At 33.7% G+C, this 19186-nt stretch overlaps 1 protein-coding gene across 1 annotated transcript; it reads left to right on the top strand.

Annotated features, from left to right (window-relative positions):
* Window positions 1-8360: 8360 nt before the first annotated feature.
* On the top strand, window positions 8361-11697 carry Slmap (Sarcolemma associated protein). The gene is made up of 2 exons (XM_089596433.1): window positions 8361-10196; window positions 10293-11697. Exons 1-2 carry the CDS (start codon window positions 8811-8813, stop codon window positions 11070-11072), a joined length of 2166 nt encoding a protein of 721 aa, XP_089452559.1. The 5' UTR covers window positions 8361-8810; the 3' UTR covers window positions 11073-11697.
* The last annotated feature ends 7489 nt before the right edge of the window (window positions 11698-19186 follow it).

Raw genomic sequence — 19186 nt, forward strand, 5'->3', positions numbered from 1 at the left:
CAACATTCACTCTTAAGTGAACAGTAAGTCGATAATACACGACTCGTTTCGAATGGTGTACTGATAAGCGTACGCGGTCACGCAAGCCATTTTTAATTCGGAAATGAAAAATTGGCATGCCAGCGTCTGCACTCTGTACCTAGAAAGTATATCTATATACGTGAGTGTTTAGTGTGCTCCTACCATATATAGATATATTTTCCAGGAACAGACTCAACTTTTTTATTCGGAACGTTCTGAATTAAAAATTTCTGTCGTATCAAGGTACGTCCGTCAGTATCGGAACAAATCTACAGAAACTTATGTTATTAGTAAATTACCTTAATTAAATACTAACTGCATCCATGTTACCGAAGCATTATCCGTTTTTCTTCGAACAGTGGTACAAATTACCTTGTGTAAACATTAAAACAGATTACCTGAAGCTGTTAAAATTCCGTAACATGAAAGTTTAAACAATAAATACCATCCAATACACCAAACCTTAATAATGAAGAAATACATTGATGGCATAGATGGTCACTTTGGTCAAATGAACAAATATAAGAACTTGCTATTATGTACTGTTTTTTACTTATTTGCGCTTCGTAAACTGCAATTGCAACAACACCTTTGTTAATTACAGAGTTTTTTGAGCCTGAAAAACAGCGGCACTACTGGTTACATCAATGTAATAATACAAAGTTTGTTTTGGACACCTGAATTTAGGAACCGTGTGCTAACTACACATATGACCATTCTCATAAGAATAGTATTCTTGAATTGCAAAAGTTATTCGGTTCCATGCACGTACGAAAATTCTATAATATACTAATACTTTTATATAACGTTATGCGTGTCAGTTAATGACAAATTGAATCCTCGGATTGTAAAACTTGCTAAGCAGTTGGTGAGCACAGAATGACCTGTTAAAAAATTGAAATGTCGAAAGATAAAAACTGAAAATGTCGAAGGGTGATAAATTAAATAAAAAAAAATACTTACTAAAAGTAAATAAGACATGCAAAATTTCTTTCTTTGATTTTTTTTTTCGTTAGATTATCGGCTTTCAAAATAAAAATAAAAGTGACGATGTTAATTAAATCGTGTTAAAATGAAATTGCAAATATTTCGGATGCTTCGAATAATATCTTTTTCAACTTTTAAAATTTCTATTCATATTATGCGTTGATTGAGTGTACTTATTTCATTGTCGTGTGAACCAACTAAAGATGGAAAACTACTGTACGTCATAATAACGAAAAACCTTTTTTTGCGCAAAAGAGTGCCGAGCTGGAATAATGTATTTTATCATACTTATAATTAGGTCATTTCACAAAAACTGCGATATTTTCACGCCCTAATGAAGATTGTTTCAATTCAATGTTTGGAATTTTTTACTATTTTTTATTAGTTATGTGAGGTCCAAACTACTTGGAAACTTTTGGGCCCGACCCCACGGTCATTGTTTGAAAACCTATGTTAATTTAAACGTAATTTTTAAAAAATTGTAAAAGAGCGTTACTGTAATGACAGACTTCTCATTATCGTAACGGTACTTTTTTTACGATTATGAAGCCCCAAGTCGAAATTTTCCAACTAAATTTCGTTTGTCACATCTGCACCCTACACCCCTTTGTACGGCATAGTCATGTAGTCAATAATTTTAAATCCCTCCGAGATTAGGGGCGTTACGGTAATGACCGCTTATTTTACCAGGAAAAACGATCTGTATTCGCGACGACATTACAAATATCTGGATTCAGATTTGGGGGTTAAATAAAATTGACAGTGTTCTTGTACTCTCTGGAATACAAAACGATCCATTTCAAGTGTCTGAAAGTTAATCACTTAGCCAAATAAAATTGTTGTGGCGCGCAATTCAAAAGTGTCAAAAGTAGGCTGAACAAATAATACGTCCCGTACTTAAAAACAAAATTTTTTTTTCGGTTCTAAACTATCAGATAAGGTACTCAACACCTCAAATTTTTAGATAGTACATCATAAAAATAAAAAAAAATCAACGTCTAGGCACGAGAAGCCGCAAAAAATGAGATTTTTAAACGCTTCGCGTTTCGGTAATGACATTTTGGCCTGTTTTTTCGATCTTACGGCCACGCAAAAAAAAATTTCGACTCAATCTTGATAATGCATTGAACGAAAAATGGTTTACACTGTTTAAAAACAGTTCCGACTCGAAATAATTGAATCCGTCGTTTTGTAACATAGTCTTCATGGAATACCGCAATTTTTATGGAATGACCAAGTTGTATTTATAGTTACAGTTGGTGGTTTACAGTTACACGGCTGTGCCACGAACAAACTCCATGGAATTATAATTAAACAATTTAACATATTTGTCACAATCGGTATAGTAATATTCATTAGACGATGCAATGCTTAATATTATGTATGTTATCATATGCAATAGCATTTTAAATCATCGCAGTAGGCAAATGCATATCACAAATTAAATCATACCGAAAGTTTATAAATGACATACTAAATACAGAAACATTTTTTTGTTTTCGATTTTTTTTTTTATAAGTAAATATCGTGCGCACATTTTTTTCGGTTATTCTTAACAAATTTTAGCTTTAATATGAAACTCACTGTTCCTCCAATGTTATTACATTTCAATTTTTTTATATTGTACTGCTTGTTGGTCCATTGCAAACAGCCAATTGATTATTTATGTCTCAACAATGTACGTAGATTTTTTCATTTTTCATGTAATTCTGACTGTAATACGTTTTAAAAACCGTTTACTTCAAGTGTCAGAATATTAGAAAGTTTTTATTTTCATCGTACAAAATAAAAAATCAAACGAAAAGATCTCAAAGTAAAATTATTTTTTACTATAACTAAGTATATTCCGTGGATTAATATTACAGTTGCTTTTTCACAAGATTCGAGTGCCTTTTCAAAATTATAATAGTAAACGCAACGAGTCGTAAGGTAATATATTGAGTTGTAGTCAACTGTAAGTAAATGTAACAAAACGTAACAAACTGTAACTGTGGTACAAAATCTAACCAAACCTTACATTACATTACAGAAAGTTACGGTTTGTTAAGTTTTCTTACATTATTTTTTTCTGTTGGGGCACTTTTAAATATGAACTAATTTTTCCTTTGGAATGAAAAGTATACGTAAAGTATAAGTAAAATCCGTGAACGAAAAGTAATTGTAAAATCAATTACTAGATTTATTGTTGACGAACGTGTTAAGATACACGAAACAATATAAAATGTACATTTATAAGATGTTAATTATCAATTAGGTAACCAAGGTGGTAAATATTATTCATGAAATGATGAAATAATAAACATAAGTTTCAGATGTACCTCATAACGACGTAAATTTTTTACGAGTGTCTTATCCACTCTGTCCAAGTGGGTAAGACACTCGACTACGAGTTCTCCGGACCAGGGTCAAATCTCGTAACTGGAGCAAAAAGATGTTTTTTTTTTTTTACTACTTCTATTAGCTTTTCTAACAGCTTTTAAGCAGAAAAAATTTAAAATTATGTGAGTTACAATTTATACTTTTTCTATTTTTTCGTTGACGAAAATCTTGCTCAATATCGTGTAGTATATCATGTAGACTATCGTGCCAGAAGTCTTACACACGATATCCTATAAGATTTCGTGTAGCATATCTTGTAAGATATCGTGTAGGATATCTTGCACGATATCGCGCAGAAATTTTGTTACGGGTTCGTTCTTACTCAGAGCTGCTTGTATGAGTTAACAAGATTAGGGTGTTTCGATTTCAGCTTTCTTACTTTTGTACGCGTCTTACCATTTCTTAATTAAATACACTTAAGTGTACAAACAAACGCTAAAGTTCTTTTATTTTGTAAAATAAATTTTGTCACATGGTAAACACATACAAACAAAGTACCCGTAGCTTTTACTTGTAGTTTTTATAAGTGGCTAAATAGGCGAATAATTTCTTAATCGTTATTGTAACGGCTAAAAGCTTATTTATTAATTATTATTCATTTCACATAATTCACTTACTTGATGTTTAACTAGCATTCCCATTATTTGAAAGATCTCAAATTAATTCTGAATCTTTTTATCTTACATAAAATAATACTGTATTTTTTAAAATAAAAATACGTTCTACTTATCATACCATTCCACATGATGTCAATTCTTAAAAATTGTAGATATGTCAACTAATTGCAAATTTATATAGTAATTGCTTCTACATAATTTGTAATTCTATTATTTGACCCATGTCACTACACATTTTCATTTTAATTTTGATCTAAACTTGAATTATTAATGTAAGTACTTAATTAAAATAAAATAGTCATTTGCTATTTTTTATCTATCACCAAACATGATTTTCAGTAACGTTCTGTTGAATCTCAGTTTTAATTAATCTAATCTTATATGTTATTTGGTTCTATTAGTCTATTTGATTCTCTTGGTTATTTGGTGATGTTGGAAAAACAACATAAAGATGTTATTCTTAATTTCACGATAATTGTTAAAAAAAGCTGTACACTTTGCTATTTCCTCAAATATTGTAAAAGTAATTAGTAGAACAATATAGATGTATAAAACCAAGTAGCTTTTTTAGAAAAACCACATGGTTCACAAAAACCACGTGGTTTTTTGAAGAAAAACCATATGTTTATTTGTAAAAACCACATGGTTATGAAAACCACGTAGTTCTGTAAACCACATGGTTATCTATGCAAAGGTAAAACCACGTGGTTTGTTTCAGTAGAGTTTACAGGTACTGCCAATATGAATTTTTCATTTTTTTCTAAACATTTTGCGCCAGTCAAAGCAAAATTAAATTTACTTATTAATAGAAAATTTTTCGCCCTACACGCTGGTGTTTTTTTTCTGTACATCAAACCGTTAAAAGATATAAGCAAAACAAACTTTAAAACACAATTTTACATAATTTTAATAATTATAAGACCACCCAGAAATAGTCATTACTATTTCTTTCGAAATCGGCAAGCTCATATATATATATACACACACGATATAAAAAGCACCCTATTGTAGATCAATTTTCTAATTCAGAAGAACATACAATATATAATATCTGTCTTTACGTATGTAAATGCTATATGTAAAATACATCAATGATATTATGTATATACTCTTCTATACAGCTACATATACGGGTAGCACACATTACAAACGAGAGAGGGGCGGCAGGAAGCGCGTAGACAAAGAGACAGAGAACCAAGCCGAGTTAAACCGGAGATCGTGCCATCGCACGGGTCACTTTATCGTGTCGGTCGAACCCCCAAGCGCGCCAATAGATGTTTCACATCAAAACCTCCTCTTTTTCGAAAGATGCCTAGCAAAATGTTGCCCGGGAAAATTTCGAGATATTCTATTAAAAATTGATCAAGTCATAGTATTTCCACAGGTTAGCCTATGTTCTCTTGCGTCAGTGATGCCAACTATACATGAGTTTGCGAGCAAATTTGTCACCTACGACGTGGGTTGGCATTTCTGCACGAGGTAGCCTCCTTAAGTACCTGGGTTGATGTTTTCGGGCTTTGCGTGCTGGGTCTTTAAGTTTGAGGTGTTTGAACGACGCGCAAGTGCTTGGTTAGTGAGAGACTTTCTGCGCAGAAGTGTGTGCGAGTTCTCAGTGCGATATCGGAGCACTGGTGGGCTGTTTATAAGAAATGATCTTGTCCGTAGGTATAGGCGACTCTAGCGCTTTCTCGCCTTGGCGTGAAAAATTAAATTATTTAAATAGTACTAAAATTCAGGATAATGACAATTATAATACTAGCAATAATTTGGATCAAAATATTAAATAAGGAAAATTTATTCCTAGCTATGCAATAGCTTTTCGAGAATTTGGGAATCGATTTTCTTTTGTTTCAGGCATCAGCAAGCTTGGCCTTCAAAATACTAGACTCTTAACGTAAACAAGTGACTTGCATTACTACTACCATGACTCACCCCAAATACACCAAGAGCTGAGGCCGAAGGGTGGTCAAAATTTTGACAAGCCGCCACTCTCACCAGAATTGAGGAACCTTTTGATTCGTGGGGATTCAAAATATTTCGGTCATATTTCATAGTGGTGAAGATTTATGTGGTAATTATAGTGGTGCCGTATGGTCTTTTTTATTAACCAGCCGTAACTAACACCAATGGATAGAAAATAAAAAGTGGTTAACTGAAAGTGCCATTTACGGCAAAATTAGAATGCATCTTGCACCCAAAACTCAACCTCGAAAAATATAGATATTGTATTCGTATCTATAATGTTATCTGAAATTCCTCATCTATTATCTTAGATGAGTATTATAGATAAGATCGGGTAGGGAGTCTATATTTTTGAAGGTCGATTTTCGGTTACAAGATGCATTCTATAATCTTGTCGCAAATGACCACTTTTTATTTTCTATATATTGGTGAAAGTTACGGCTGATTAATAAAAAAGACCATACAGCACTACTATAATTACCACATAAATCTTTACCACTATGAAATATGACCGAAATATTTCGGATCTCCTCAAATCATAAGATTCCTGGATTCTGGTGAGATTGGCGGCTGGTTAAAATTTTGACCACCCTCTGGTTTTAGCTCTTGGTCTAAAACGAAAATAAACTTGACCTTTGAAATAACGGGCCTTTCGAGTAAACAAGTGGCCTGTTTGACTACTGGCATGACTCACCTTAACCAAATTTACCGAATTGATGGCCTCTCATATCTTGAAAGGGATTTCCAAAACATCAAACCATAGAGGTATAAGAATAGAGGGGAAAAGCGCTATACTAGCCCATTAGCGGCAGCAACAGCATAGTTTAGTGTTACGGGGCATCTATCCTTGTTGCCAAAGCCACGTTATTGGCTACTTCTTTGTCCTGAATCCTAGAGTTAATAAGACTTGACCAATAACATAACTGCCAGACAAAGACAGATGCCCCGTTACGAAGCGAATTCTGCTGTCGCTTAACACGCCCCCTTTTCTTCTCTATTCTTAAACCTCTATGCATCAAACCAATTTAAGGACGACTTAAGACAAACAAGCGGCCAACGTGACTTTTGACACGACTCGCAAGGTATAAAAGGCATTGGTTTTTCCCCCGCAGCAGTTCAGCTGGAATTTGGGATTGAGATTATCATCTGTTCCAGGTTCCAGGCGGAGCTTGCGACACTATATTTTGGCGCCACCCCCCCCCCCAAAAAAAAAAAAACCCTATGGAAAGTATTTCATCTGTAGTTGTTTCGCGATTGATCAGGATAGCTCCATGTGAGTAATCGCGTTGCTAACTATTTTCACGATACATGCCGTGTGTTCTAGTAGCGCTCTCCGACAACTTACCGACAACTCAAACGTGACACAAGATATCGTAAGACATAATTAAGTTGTTGGTAAGTTGTCGGAGAGCGTTACTGGAACATACCCCTGGACGTCTTTTAGGACAAATTCACTGACCACCCCATAGGAACTGTACTTATTCAAATTACCGAAGACCCAGGGGTCTGATCGGGGCATTCGATATCTCGCTTAAGTAATAAGTAAGCAGTTTTTTCGATAATCCCTGAATTGCGCATGCACATCATTGTTATTTTTGGTTATTTTATAGGGATTATTGATAGAAATGCTTACTTAAGCGAGATATTGAATGCCCTGATCAGACCCCAGGCCCCAGGCACGCTGGGACTGACCTCGGAATATTCGATCGACCTGGCCTGGCACTGGCACTTCAGTGCCTAACCAGGGAGCTATTTACATAGACATTTTTTGCTTATTTCATTGTGAACGTTTATATTGAAAAGGGGGTTCCACTGTTCCGCTAAACTCAAATTGAGTGAACAGACTGAGCAGACCTATACTGTGTTCTCTGTCAGTCAACATATGTGTCTGTGGCCGTACCATATAACTTTTTTTCGCTTCGGGGGCCAGCATAGAGGTATAAGAATAGAGGAGAAAAGGGGGCGTGATATGCGACAGCAGAATTCGCTACGTAACGGGGCATTTGTCTTTGTGTGGCAGTTATGTTGTTGGTTGAGTTCTACATGAGATTGAATCAACTGTAGGATTTAGGACGAAGAAGTAGCCAATAACGTGGCTTTGGCAACAAGGACAGATGCCCCGTTACACTTAATTATACTGTCGCTGCCGCTAATGGGCTAGTACAGCGCTTTTCTCCTCTATTCTTATACCTCTATGGGGGCCAGTGTTATAACATAGGCCAATGTTCAGAAAAATAGTTACATGGTACGGTCCCTGTTCAGTCTGTTCACTCACTTTGAGTTTAGCGGAACAGTGGAACCCCCTTTTCAATATGTATGAACGTTCACAATGAAATAAGCAAAAAATGTCTATGTGAATAGCTCCCTGGTGACAGACTCACTACTGTCACTACCCCGGACCATTGAGAAGATGAGAACTATGAAAAGACGGAGAGTACCATCTACATCTGTATAGCTTGTGACAGTGAGCCAGGTCATGACACTACAGATTCACAGATTGAGACTTTTGCTGAGTACCACCTTCGGCACCTTTGGAAGTGGAGGTGGCTGTCAAGAAAACAAATTTTTTTAAATATGTAAATATAGTAACTTACAATTTAGTTTTCCTTCTTCAATGATTTCGTAGGTGTATGTTGTGAAAGCGTTTTTGCAAAACAATTACGCGCAATAGCAATCGTAAATATTAACTTTAGAAATATGTTACATATGTGCACTCTGGGCATGCTAACTTTATTATTAAGATTTATCGTTGTTGAATTACTAAGTTAATTGCCACTGCAAAGCAAGAATAAGTTTAAGTATTTTTTGCAATAGTTGGAATTAAACTTGAAGTACGTCATTGCTATGGTCATAGCTAGTAACAATTGGATTCAAAATGTTTCTAACATTAATCAAGAAAAAATTATGTCTGCCACTGGAATTTTAATATGTCATGATAATTCTTATCCATTTCAAGAACGAACGTTGTCCTTAGAACAGCCTATTAAAATTGGTCGGTCTGTTGCTCGAGCTAGGGCTGCTAATGACAATGCTATATTCGATTGTAAGGTATTGTCAAGAAACCATGCACTACTATGGCATGATTCTGGGAAGTTCTATTTGAAAGACACCAAAAGTAGTAATGGTACGTTTGTTAACAATAAACGTCTGAGTCCATCTGGTGAAGAGTCATCTGCATATGAAATTTGTTCTGGTGATGTTGTACAGTTTGGTGTTGATGTTGTTGAAAGCACCAAAAAAGTTACTCACGGATGCATTGTTGCAACCTTAAAGTTATACTTACCAGATGGAAAAGAAGCCAAAGCCTCTTTTACTAATTCTATTGCATATGTGAATGTTACATTAGAAGATCTTTATAAGTTACATCAACTCATTCAAGAAGCTGGACGAAGAGAAAATGCTCTGCGTTCCAAACTAGAATACATGCAACAGCTATTAGAATCTACGAGAATTGCTATCAATCAGTCATGGAAAGCTTTGGTTTTAGAAGATTGTCTTTTGTCTCGCTTAGAGACGCTAGAAAACCAGGTATTAGCATACTCTAAAAATTATGGAGATGACCAGTTAAGAATGACATCAATAAACTTATTGGAAGATAAAACACAGTATCAGAATGCTACAAAAGAATTATTGCAAAAAAAGGTTCAAGAAAAACGAGAAATTGTCAATACAATAAAATTACTGAAATCACGTTTAAATGAATCTCAAGAAGAAACACAAAGCTTACGTAATACTATCAGAAATAACCAAAACGAATTACAAGAGCTAGCTGTAAAATACGTAAGGGTTCAACAAACATTGGAAGATACTACAGAAAAACTAAATATGACTAAAGTCAAATTAAAAGAAATAATCCAACAATCAGAAAAAGATAAACAAGATTTTTTAATAAAACTTGAAGACCTCAAAACTGTTGGGAATGATTTACAAACAAATTTAGAAGATTCTAAATTAGATTATGTATATGTTCATGAACAAATATATGCATTGAAGAATTACGTGCAAACTATACATGATATGAAATTGTTAAGTGATAAGGCCTATGATTTTAAGAAGTACGCAAAACCTGTTGATACTATAAATGTCATTCTTAACAAATGGAATTCAATTTACATTAAAGTTATAAACAATCAAAATCTAATAAATATGAATGATCAAATTAATTCAACAGAAAAAATTAAAAAAATTTCAAACCCTGTTGGCATTAAAGATGACTCTAAGAATAACGATTTACATGGTAACTTGTTGATTAGTAAACATACATTCTGCTCATTTTCTGAAAATAAAAAAATAAATTTTGTATTGAATACAATACCGCAACCTAAAAATAATATTCTTTTACTATATCCTGCAAAAGAATTTTCTACTGATGAAAAAAAGGAATCAGTTTTTCGTGAAAGTAAAAGTAATTTGAGTAATAATTATAATCAAAACAATGTACTAATGAGTAATCTGAGTAATAATGAAAAGGAATCATCAGATATCAATGAATCTAAAAATAAGGAACTTATCACAGAATATGATTCTGAAATTTTCTGTGAACCAGTACCAAAAACAAGTTCTAAAGTTACAAAAGAAACTGAGAGAATTAAAATTATTGAAGATATTTTTTTTGATGACGGTGAATTAAGAACTAAACGTACCGGTACATTAAATAAATATATATTCAATGCTTCTAAACCATTAGTCATCAAGAATGAACTTGTTGGTAAATGCTCTAAGCAATTTGTGCTTCAAAATTTAGTATCAACTAAGTTTTTACCAAAAGATTATTTTTATGCCAATAAAAATATTATACAGGAGCTACAAAATCTAAAATCTTGGCTTTTTTATGAATCTAATGATGTCATTGTAGCTAAACTTGAAAAGTATTATGAAGAAGTAGAAAACGAAACTCAACAGTTGCAAGAAATAAATGAACAATTGGCAGCTTTAAAGGAGAAGTATAATACAATGACTGAAGAAAAAGCAAACATTGTTAGAAAATATATTACTTTAAAATCACAATGTCAACGTTTCCCAAGTACAACATTCATGGTATCTATTTATTACGTTGTACCGTTAATTGTAGTATTAATCTGGATGTTGTCAGAAAAACTATTGTAATTAATGTTACCAATCAAATTGATAATTACGTTTATTTCTAGATGGATTTTTTTTAGATTTTCATTATTTAATTCATAAAATAAGTTAAGCAAAAATCGCTGTCAGAGATTCTAGTTAATTCTAGATGAATCGGTTTTTTAAAATTAAATGTCGAATCCATAACTAACACATTAATTTTTTTGTTGCCTACTTTTACACTATCAGAGTCCATTTTTTCGTCTTTATGCTACCTAAACATACAACTATATATAATTCCAGCAAATTTACACTGCATAAGAATGCGTTTGTAACGAAACATCGTATTTTAAACTTTTTTAATGTTAGTCATTATACTTAATTACAACGTAATAATAACGTTCCAAAATTATGTGACCTTCAAAGTATATTCACGAAAAGTTATATCAAAACTTATGGTCGTAGTTTGTTACAGAACTGATCAATTTGTTAAAAAAAATTATGATTGTAATTTTAATATGTAATAACGACAAACATCAATACTTATTTACTATTCTAAGTGGACAACAAAAAGAATGATTTCATCTTCAATATTCAATGGTGTAATAATGCAATGAGTGTTTAATACTGATTTACTTATAAAATAAATATGTTAAAAAAATTATGTTATCTGACGAAATTTATTTGAACTATGCTTTTTAATTGGGACGAAATAAATTCAAACAGTATGTAAAATTTTTTAAAAGTATTATACCTATATTAATCTACCAATGGTGAGTTACTAACAATTTGTAAAAATATTACCTCTTTTCTATGATAATAATAAAAATTCTTCTAACTTCTTTCAAGCCCTTGTTCTACAAAGGTAAAATGGGGTATAGTGGGACAACGCAAAAATTGCAGGTATAGTGGGATAGGAAGAGAAAATCATAACTGGTAAATTCATTTGTCAAAAAATGCCCTTAAAAAAATTTCCTAATATTCCCTTATCTCTTAGCTAGATAAAACTCCACAAATTTATTGTGGTAAACATTCAAGAGAAAATAAAAAAAATATTTTATCAAGCTGTAGTAGCACTCGTTTGACGCATATGTCTTAAATGAGGCATTTCGCCCGTTTTAGGCGTGACACTAAAGTTGACTATGAAGATGATACATCGAAAATAACATTTTTTGGTACGTTTAAACTATTTATATGTAATAATATGACACTCAAGAACAAGTTTTATTAATTAAATCTTAAAAATAATTACTTTATCATAAAATATAGTCTGTCTTAGTTTACCCTTATTTTCTGCAAACACCATGTAGAAGTGCGACGAGAGTAGGTAAACCATGGCGGTTATGGCCCCCCCCTGAGGTGGTGGTGGGGGGAGAGGCTCTAGCTATAGCTGTGGGTGGAGGAGAGGCGATGGTGGGGGGGGTAGAGGCTGATAGGGCGGTAGGAGGAGGGGCACGGGCGGTATAGGAGAGGTAGTAGGGGCGGTGGGTGGTGCGGACTACTCGGGCGGTAACGTCAGGGGAAGGGGCCTCTTCCGGATGCTGTGACGTCGGATGGTACTGACGGCTCCCTTCCTTTCCGACCGCGAATCAAGCTCCAACGTCATCAGGATGGGTCCAAAAGGTACAGCTGACAAGCCCAACGTACAGCGCGAGAGGAAGATAATCAAGCATGAACGTGTATTTCTTATCAGTGGATGTAGCGGATCGCGCATCCCGTTTAGCTACGACCAACGTTGGCTTACTCGACGCAGTACCTTGCCAAGTAATGGAGCTATTATTTCTTATCTATACGGATGTGTTAGCCGTGGCCGATGACTTTTCGCTTCTTATTTAGGCGTATAATGTACCAGTGTAATATTTTTTTCTTAGCAAGAGCGGGTGCAACAAGTCATGCTAGGATACACGTATGTGTAAGCCGTGGCCGATAACTCTTCGCTTCTTATTTAGGCGTACAATGTACCAGTGTCATATTTTTTTCTCGAGAGCGGGCGTATCAAGTGATGCGAGCTGTCAGAGAAAACATATACCCTATCAAAAACTTCAATGCTGAATCAATGCTGAATCAACATTGATTCTAGCGTTGAATCCATGAATGACGGAACACTGAAATCAGTCGTAATTTACATTGTTGATTCAACACTGATTCTACTATTTCATTACCAAAAGTAAATCGCGTCTCCCTTTTAATTCCTCAACGCTTGCTCACTCATTTTTTTTTTTTTTGACGCAGTACCTTACCAATGAATATAGCTATCATGTCTTATCTATATGCATGTATTAGCCGCGACCGATGATTCACCGCTTCTCACTTAGGCATGTAATGCACCAGCGTAATATTTTTTTAGCAAGAGCGCGCGTATCGAGTGATACGAGTTGCCAGAGAGAACATGTATATTTTAAAATCCATTTTTTTCAAGCTGTAGCATTCTTCATAGCACAATGAGCTGAATTAAATTGGTGATTCATGCATTCGATATCATCCATACTAATTTTTTTTAAAGCTGTACATTGCTTAAAATCATAAATGTACCTACAAAAATAATTATATTATGCAAATATTTAGTAAAGCGTATAATCATACTATGAGTAATGTACCTATTAAATAGCACACGGCGCAACCATTAGATTTTTTCAAGACCTTTTATGTAAATAACATCATCTTCTTTCATAATGGCTCGAAAGGTTGTAGCTAGATCCTCGTAGGGAACTTCTCCCGAGCTCCAACGAAGACCGTGGTAATTAAGCTCCTACCATATCGATTTTCACATTTGTTCTTAGGTAAGAGCTGTGCCCAAGAATATGGGGGCTTAAAGACAAAAACTGACGGTGTAGCATTTTCTTGTAGAGGTATAATAGCGACATCTTTAAAAGTAAATTCGTTGTGCATGGTTTTAAAGCCTTGAACATCAACCACGTACTTTGTCATCTTAAAAATTAGACAATCAAGATGATTATAATTTTGTGACATGGAAAGATCTTAATAATGCTTTTAAAAATCGCATAAGAACGGTTGCTATAACAAATAGTGGGCATTTAGATATAACAAAATTTCTTAAGTCTGCGGAAAAAATGTTCATTTTAAAAGTGCGAGAAATTCTCGACGAGCAAAATGCTTTAAAAATTAATACAGTATTAGCAGCAGAGTTTTTGACAGTAAAAAATGATACAGAGACTGTTAAAGTTAAATATTTTAATACTAAATCTGATTCCATTTTTGATACGACAGACCTACATAAATGGTTTAAACCGAATGTCCAGAAGCCTATTTCTACAGATGTAGTAGAGTTTAAGAAGCGCGATTCTGGATGGACTTTACGCTCAATTTTAAATTTAGTAGTAAATGTAAATAAGTACAATGCAATGAGTGGTAGTTCTTACATAGAACTCCCTACTACTATCGAGAAAAAAAAAAGCTTGCGTGAATGTACAGAACGCAGATCAGCAATGCTTCAAATGGGCCATTTTGTCAGCTTTACATCCAGTGAATAAAAATGCACAACGAGTGTCGAATTATACTCAATACGAAAACAGTTATAGTTTCGAGGGGATCTCCTTTCCAGTGCAGCCTAAGCAAGTTACAAAATTTGAAAAGCAGAATGATGTGTCTATTAATATAACGTGTATTTTTTGGAGAAAAGTAAAAATAGTTATAAAACTTTACCCCTTCACTTGACAGCAGAAAAAAAGGATAATTATATTAATTTGCTGCTTATACAAAATTATTATATTGACACGTATAGTGAGGGAAAATCAAAGAATCAAAAAAATATTGACGGAGAACGTGATGATTTCGTTAATGCTGAGGCAATGGATAAAAATGAGGTGGAAGAAGATAGAGAAGGTTTTTTTAATGCTGAGGCAATTGGCGAAGATAAGGTAGAAGAAGATAGAGGAGAACGTTTAGAAGGAATCCAAGATGGTAATAATAGTGCTGATAATGATATCAAATACCACTACGTATATATATTAAAGATTTATATAGGTTGGTTAGAAGTTATTCAACAAAACATCAACATAAAATATATATTTGCGACCGCTGTCTTCATTACTTTACAACTGATATAATGTTAAAAACACATACGGTGGAGTGTGTTAAAGTGAATAAGTGTAAAATAAGCTTGCCGAGGTATGATAATAAAATTTTAAAATTTGAAAATCACATATATAAAAATCGCGTACCATTTATAGTATACGCAGACTTTGAGTGTTTATTAAAACCTGTGCATAATAGTGAGCGAGCAATACAACACCATGAAGCATTAAGTGTTGGATATTATGTAAAGTGCAGTTTTGATAACGCAAAATCACGATACATTTTCTACAGAAAAAAAACTGAAAGCAGTGAGAATCCAGCTACCTGGTTTGTAAAAGAAATGCAAGATCTTGCCTTAGATTTACATAGAATGTACAACAATCCAGTGCCAATGAGATCATTAACTGAAGAAGAGGACTTTGATTTTTTTCAATGCTGATATATGTCACATATGTGAGAAGTCTATTAAAAATGATGAAAAAGTTTACGATCATTGCCATTTTACTGGAGAGTAAGTATTATATTTATGAGTTTGTAATTGAGAAAATTTTTCCCTTTAAACTAAATTCGCTTTTTTTACTCAGATATCGAGGCCCAGCTCACAATGTATAGGCTAGACGGTAGGGAGTTTTGAGTGTATTTTTCGGGCACAGGCGAGATTATTGTTGAAATCGCTTCGTTTTAGGGTGCAGTTGAACCCCCTAAGTTTGCGCCAAAATTGTTGGTGTGCTTCATTTTATAATTAACAATTAGTGACGAAAAAAGTGTTTTTTTCTCTATTTCCTTTAATATCTCCGTTCCTCTTAACTTTTAGTATAGCATATGCAATTAAAAAGTTGTTCCTTATGAAATTTTCTAAAAAATGAGCACTGATAGAGGTCGCTAAGTGCCATTGGTAACCTGCAAATAGCCTCAAAAGTTCAAAAAACGCCTTTTTTTCACTAATTTTTTAATAAAAAATGACTTCACGTAGACGACTGAAAAATCTTTTAAATGATGTCTGTATTGATCCAAACATGCATAAATTTTTTTATCGTTATTGGTCAATTACTCTTCGAGTTATTAACGATAAATTTTTTTTTATTTCCTTAATTGCAAATTACACCATTTTTTTCACAAACGGTTTTAACTGATCGGACCAAGCCAAAAAAATCATAAAACCTTTCAACTTTAGTATCCCGTTGGAATTTTTAAAAAAAAGTTAATTCTAACCGATTTTATCACGATTTCTTTAGAGGTGCTAGTTTTAGACACACGTATAAAACTATGTAACTTTAATAATAATCAATATTAGTTATTATCGATAACACAGCTGTAAAGCTGGTATTTTTTTATAAATTTTTTTAAAAAAAAGGTTGCCCTAGCACGCACAGGAGCCGAGATATATTTTTTTAAATAAAAATTCCTGACGGCGTAATATACGTCGCACGGCGTACAGGTTTATAGACGCTCGAATGCAGTTCAGTAGTGGCAGCTGGTCTCTCCCCCCACTCCGCCGCCATAGACGGTCTGGCGCGCTCAGCTTTCGCACGGTCAACTTTGACGATTGTTTGTTTATACTATTACATGGAATGAATACCTGGGGTATTTTTTTATTGAAAGTAAAAGTATTGAACAGCAACGTCTACAAACCTGTTTGCCGTGCGACGTATATTACGCCATCAGGAATTTTTATAAAAAAAAATATATCTCGGCTCCTGTGCGTGCTAGGGCAACCTTTTTTTTTAAAAAATTTATAAAAAAATACCAGCTTTACAGCTGTGTTATCGATGATAACCAATATTGATTATTATTAAAGTTACATAGTTTTATACGTGTGTCTAAAACTAGCACCTCTAAAGAAATCGTGATAAAATCGGTTAGAATTAACTTTTTTTTTTAAATTCCAACGGGATACTAAAGTTGAAAGGTTTTATGATTTTTTTGGCTTGGTCCGATCAGTTAAAACCGTTTGTGAAAAAAATGGTGTAATTTGCAATTAAGGAAATAAAAAAAATTTATCGTTAATAACTCAAAGAGTAATTGACCAATAACGCTAAAAAAATTTATGCATGTTTGGATCAATACAGACATCATTTGAGAAAATTTTCAGTCGTCTACGTGCAGTCATTTTTTATTAAAAAATTAGTGAAAAAAAGGCGTTTTTTGAACTTTTGAGGCTATTTGCAGGTTACCAATGGCACTTAGCGACCTCTATCAGTGCTCATTTTTCAGCAAATTTCATAAGGAACAACTTTTTAATTGCATATGCAATACTAAAAGTTAAGAGGAACAGAGATATTAAAGGAAATAGAGAAAAAAACACTTTTTTCGTCACTAATTGTTAATTATAAAATGAAGCACACCAACAATTTTGGCGCAAACTTAGGGGGTTCAACTGCACCCTAAAACGAAGCGATTTCAACAATAATCTCGCCTGTGCCCGAAAAATACACTTTTTAATGTTTTTACCTCCTCGCAGTCTAGCCTAATGTATGTAATCTCAAGTATCAGGACTCGCAAGCAGTACCAATAGTTTTTTATAATCTCAGCAATTATGATAACCACTTCTTCATACAAGAACTTGTAACTTGATTTTCCGGAAAAGTACAAGTTATCCCTCAAACTAAAGAAAAATACATTTCTTTTACGAAGTACGTTAAAGGGACACGCATAAACTTACGCTTCATTGACTCGTATAGATTTTTGCCGTCGTCGCTTGATAAGTTGAGATCTTACTTAGAGCAGTATAATACTCTAGAAAAGGTTTTCAGTCAAGATGATAAATACTCTTTCGAGCAAATCAATATGCTGAAGAGGAAGGGTGTATTTCCATACGATTATGTAGCATCATTCGAAAAATTTGAAGAAATCGGGCTCCCATCTAAAGATGATTTTTATAGTAAATTATATAATGCACATATATAAGTAGTGAAGATTATGTACATGCTGAAACAGTATGGAAAACTTTTGATATTATAACTCTTGGACAGTATTCAGATCTTTACCTCAAAACTAATGTACTTCTGTTAACAGAAGTATTCGAAAACTTTAGAAATAATTGCCTCAAGGTTTATCAATTAGATCCTGCTCACTATTTCACTACTCCAGGCTTCACTCGGGATGCCATGTTGAAAAAAACGAAAGTAAGTATTATGTAAAAGAATATAATGTCAATTGTGCTTTAGTTATTAATTGAGAATTTTTTTCAGATTTCACTAGAACACATTACTCATATAGATATGTTTATGTTTATTGAAAAAGGCATACGAGGTGGAATAAGCCAGTGCTGTAACAGATATGCAGAAGCTAATAATCACTACATGGAAAATTATAAAAAAGATGAAACTGGAAGATATATAGCATATTTTGACGTAAATAATTTGTATGGTTGGGCAATGACTAAAAAACTTCCTTATGGTGGATTGCAGTGGGTCGAAAATGTTGAGCAACAGCTTCATGATTTTTATATTGGAAATGAAAGTGCTTACGGATATATTTTAGAAGTGGATTTGGAGTATCCAGAGGAGCTCCACGATTCTCATAAAGATTTGCCATTTTGTTCCGAACACATTTCAGCACCAGGTTCGAAGCAGCCTAAATTAATGACAACATTAAGTAACAAGCATAAATATGTACTTCATTATGAAGCCCTCAAGCAAGCCACAAATTATTGATTACGACTGACAAAAATATATCGAGCCTTAAAATTCTGGCAAAGTGCATGGCTTAAAGAATATATTGACCTCAATAGCATTGAGAGAAAAAAGGCTAAGAATGAGTTTGAAAAAATGCTTTTCAAACTATTCAATAATGCTATTTTTGGAAAAACGATGGAAAATGAGAGAAAGCGTATAGATGTCAAACTTCTCAACCATTGGGATGGACGCTATGGTGCGGCATCGTACATTGCAAAGCCAAATTTTCACAGCTGTGATATTTTTGATGAGAATTTTGTAGCCATACAGCTACAACGTGCAGAAGTGATGATGAAAAAGCCAATATACATTGGGCTTAGTGTCTTAGATTTATCGAAGACACTTGTGTATCGTTTTCACTACGATTATATGCTCTCCAAACTCAAAAATGATTGTAAACTCTTATACACTGATACAGACAGTCTGATATATGAGGTAACAAACCAT

The sequence above is a fragment of the Copidosoma floridanum genome, unplaced genomic scaffold (assembly GCF_036245765.1).
Source record: "Copidosoma floridanum isolate Cflo_tuat_1 unplaced genomic scaffold, Cflo_Japanese_pri ptg000030l, whole genome shotgun sequence".
Lineage (NCBI taxonomy): Eukaryota > Metazoa > Arthropoda > Insecta > Hymenoptera > Encyrtidae > Copidosoma > Copidosoma floridanum.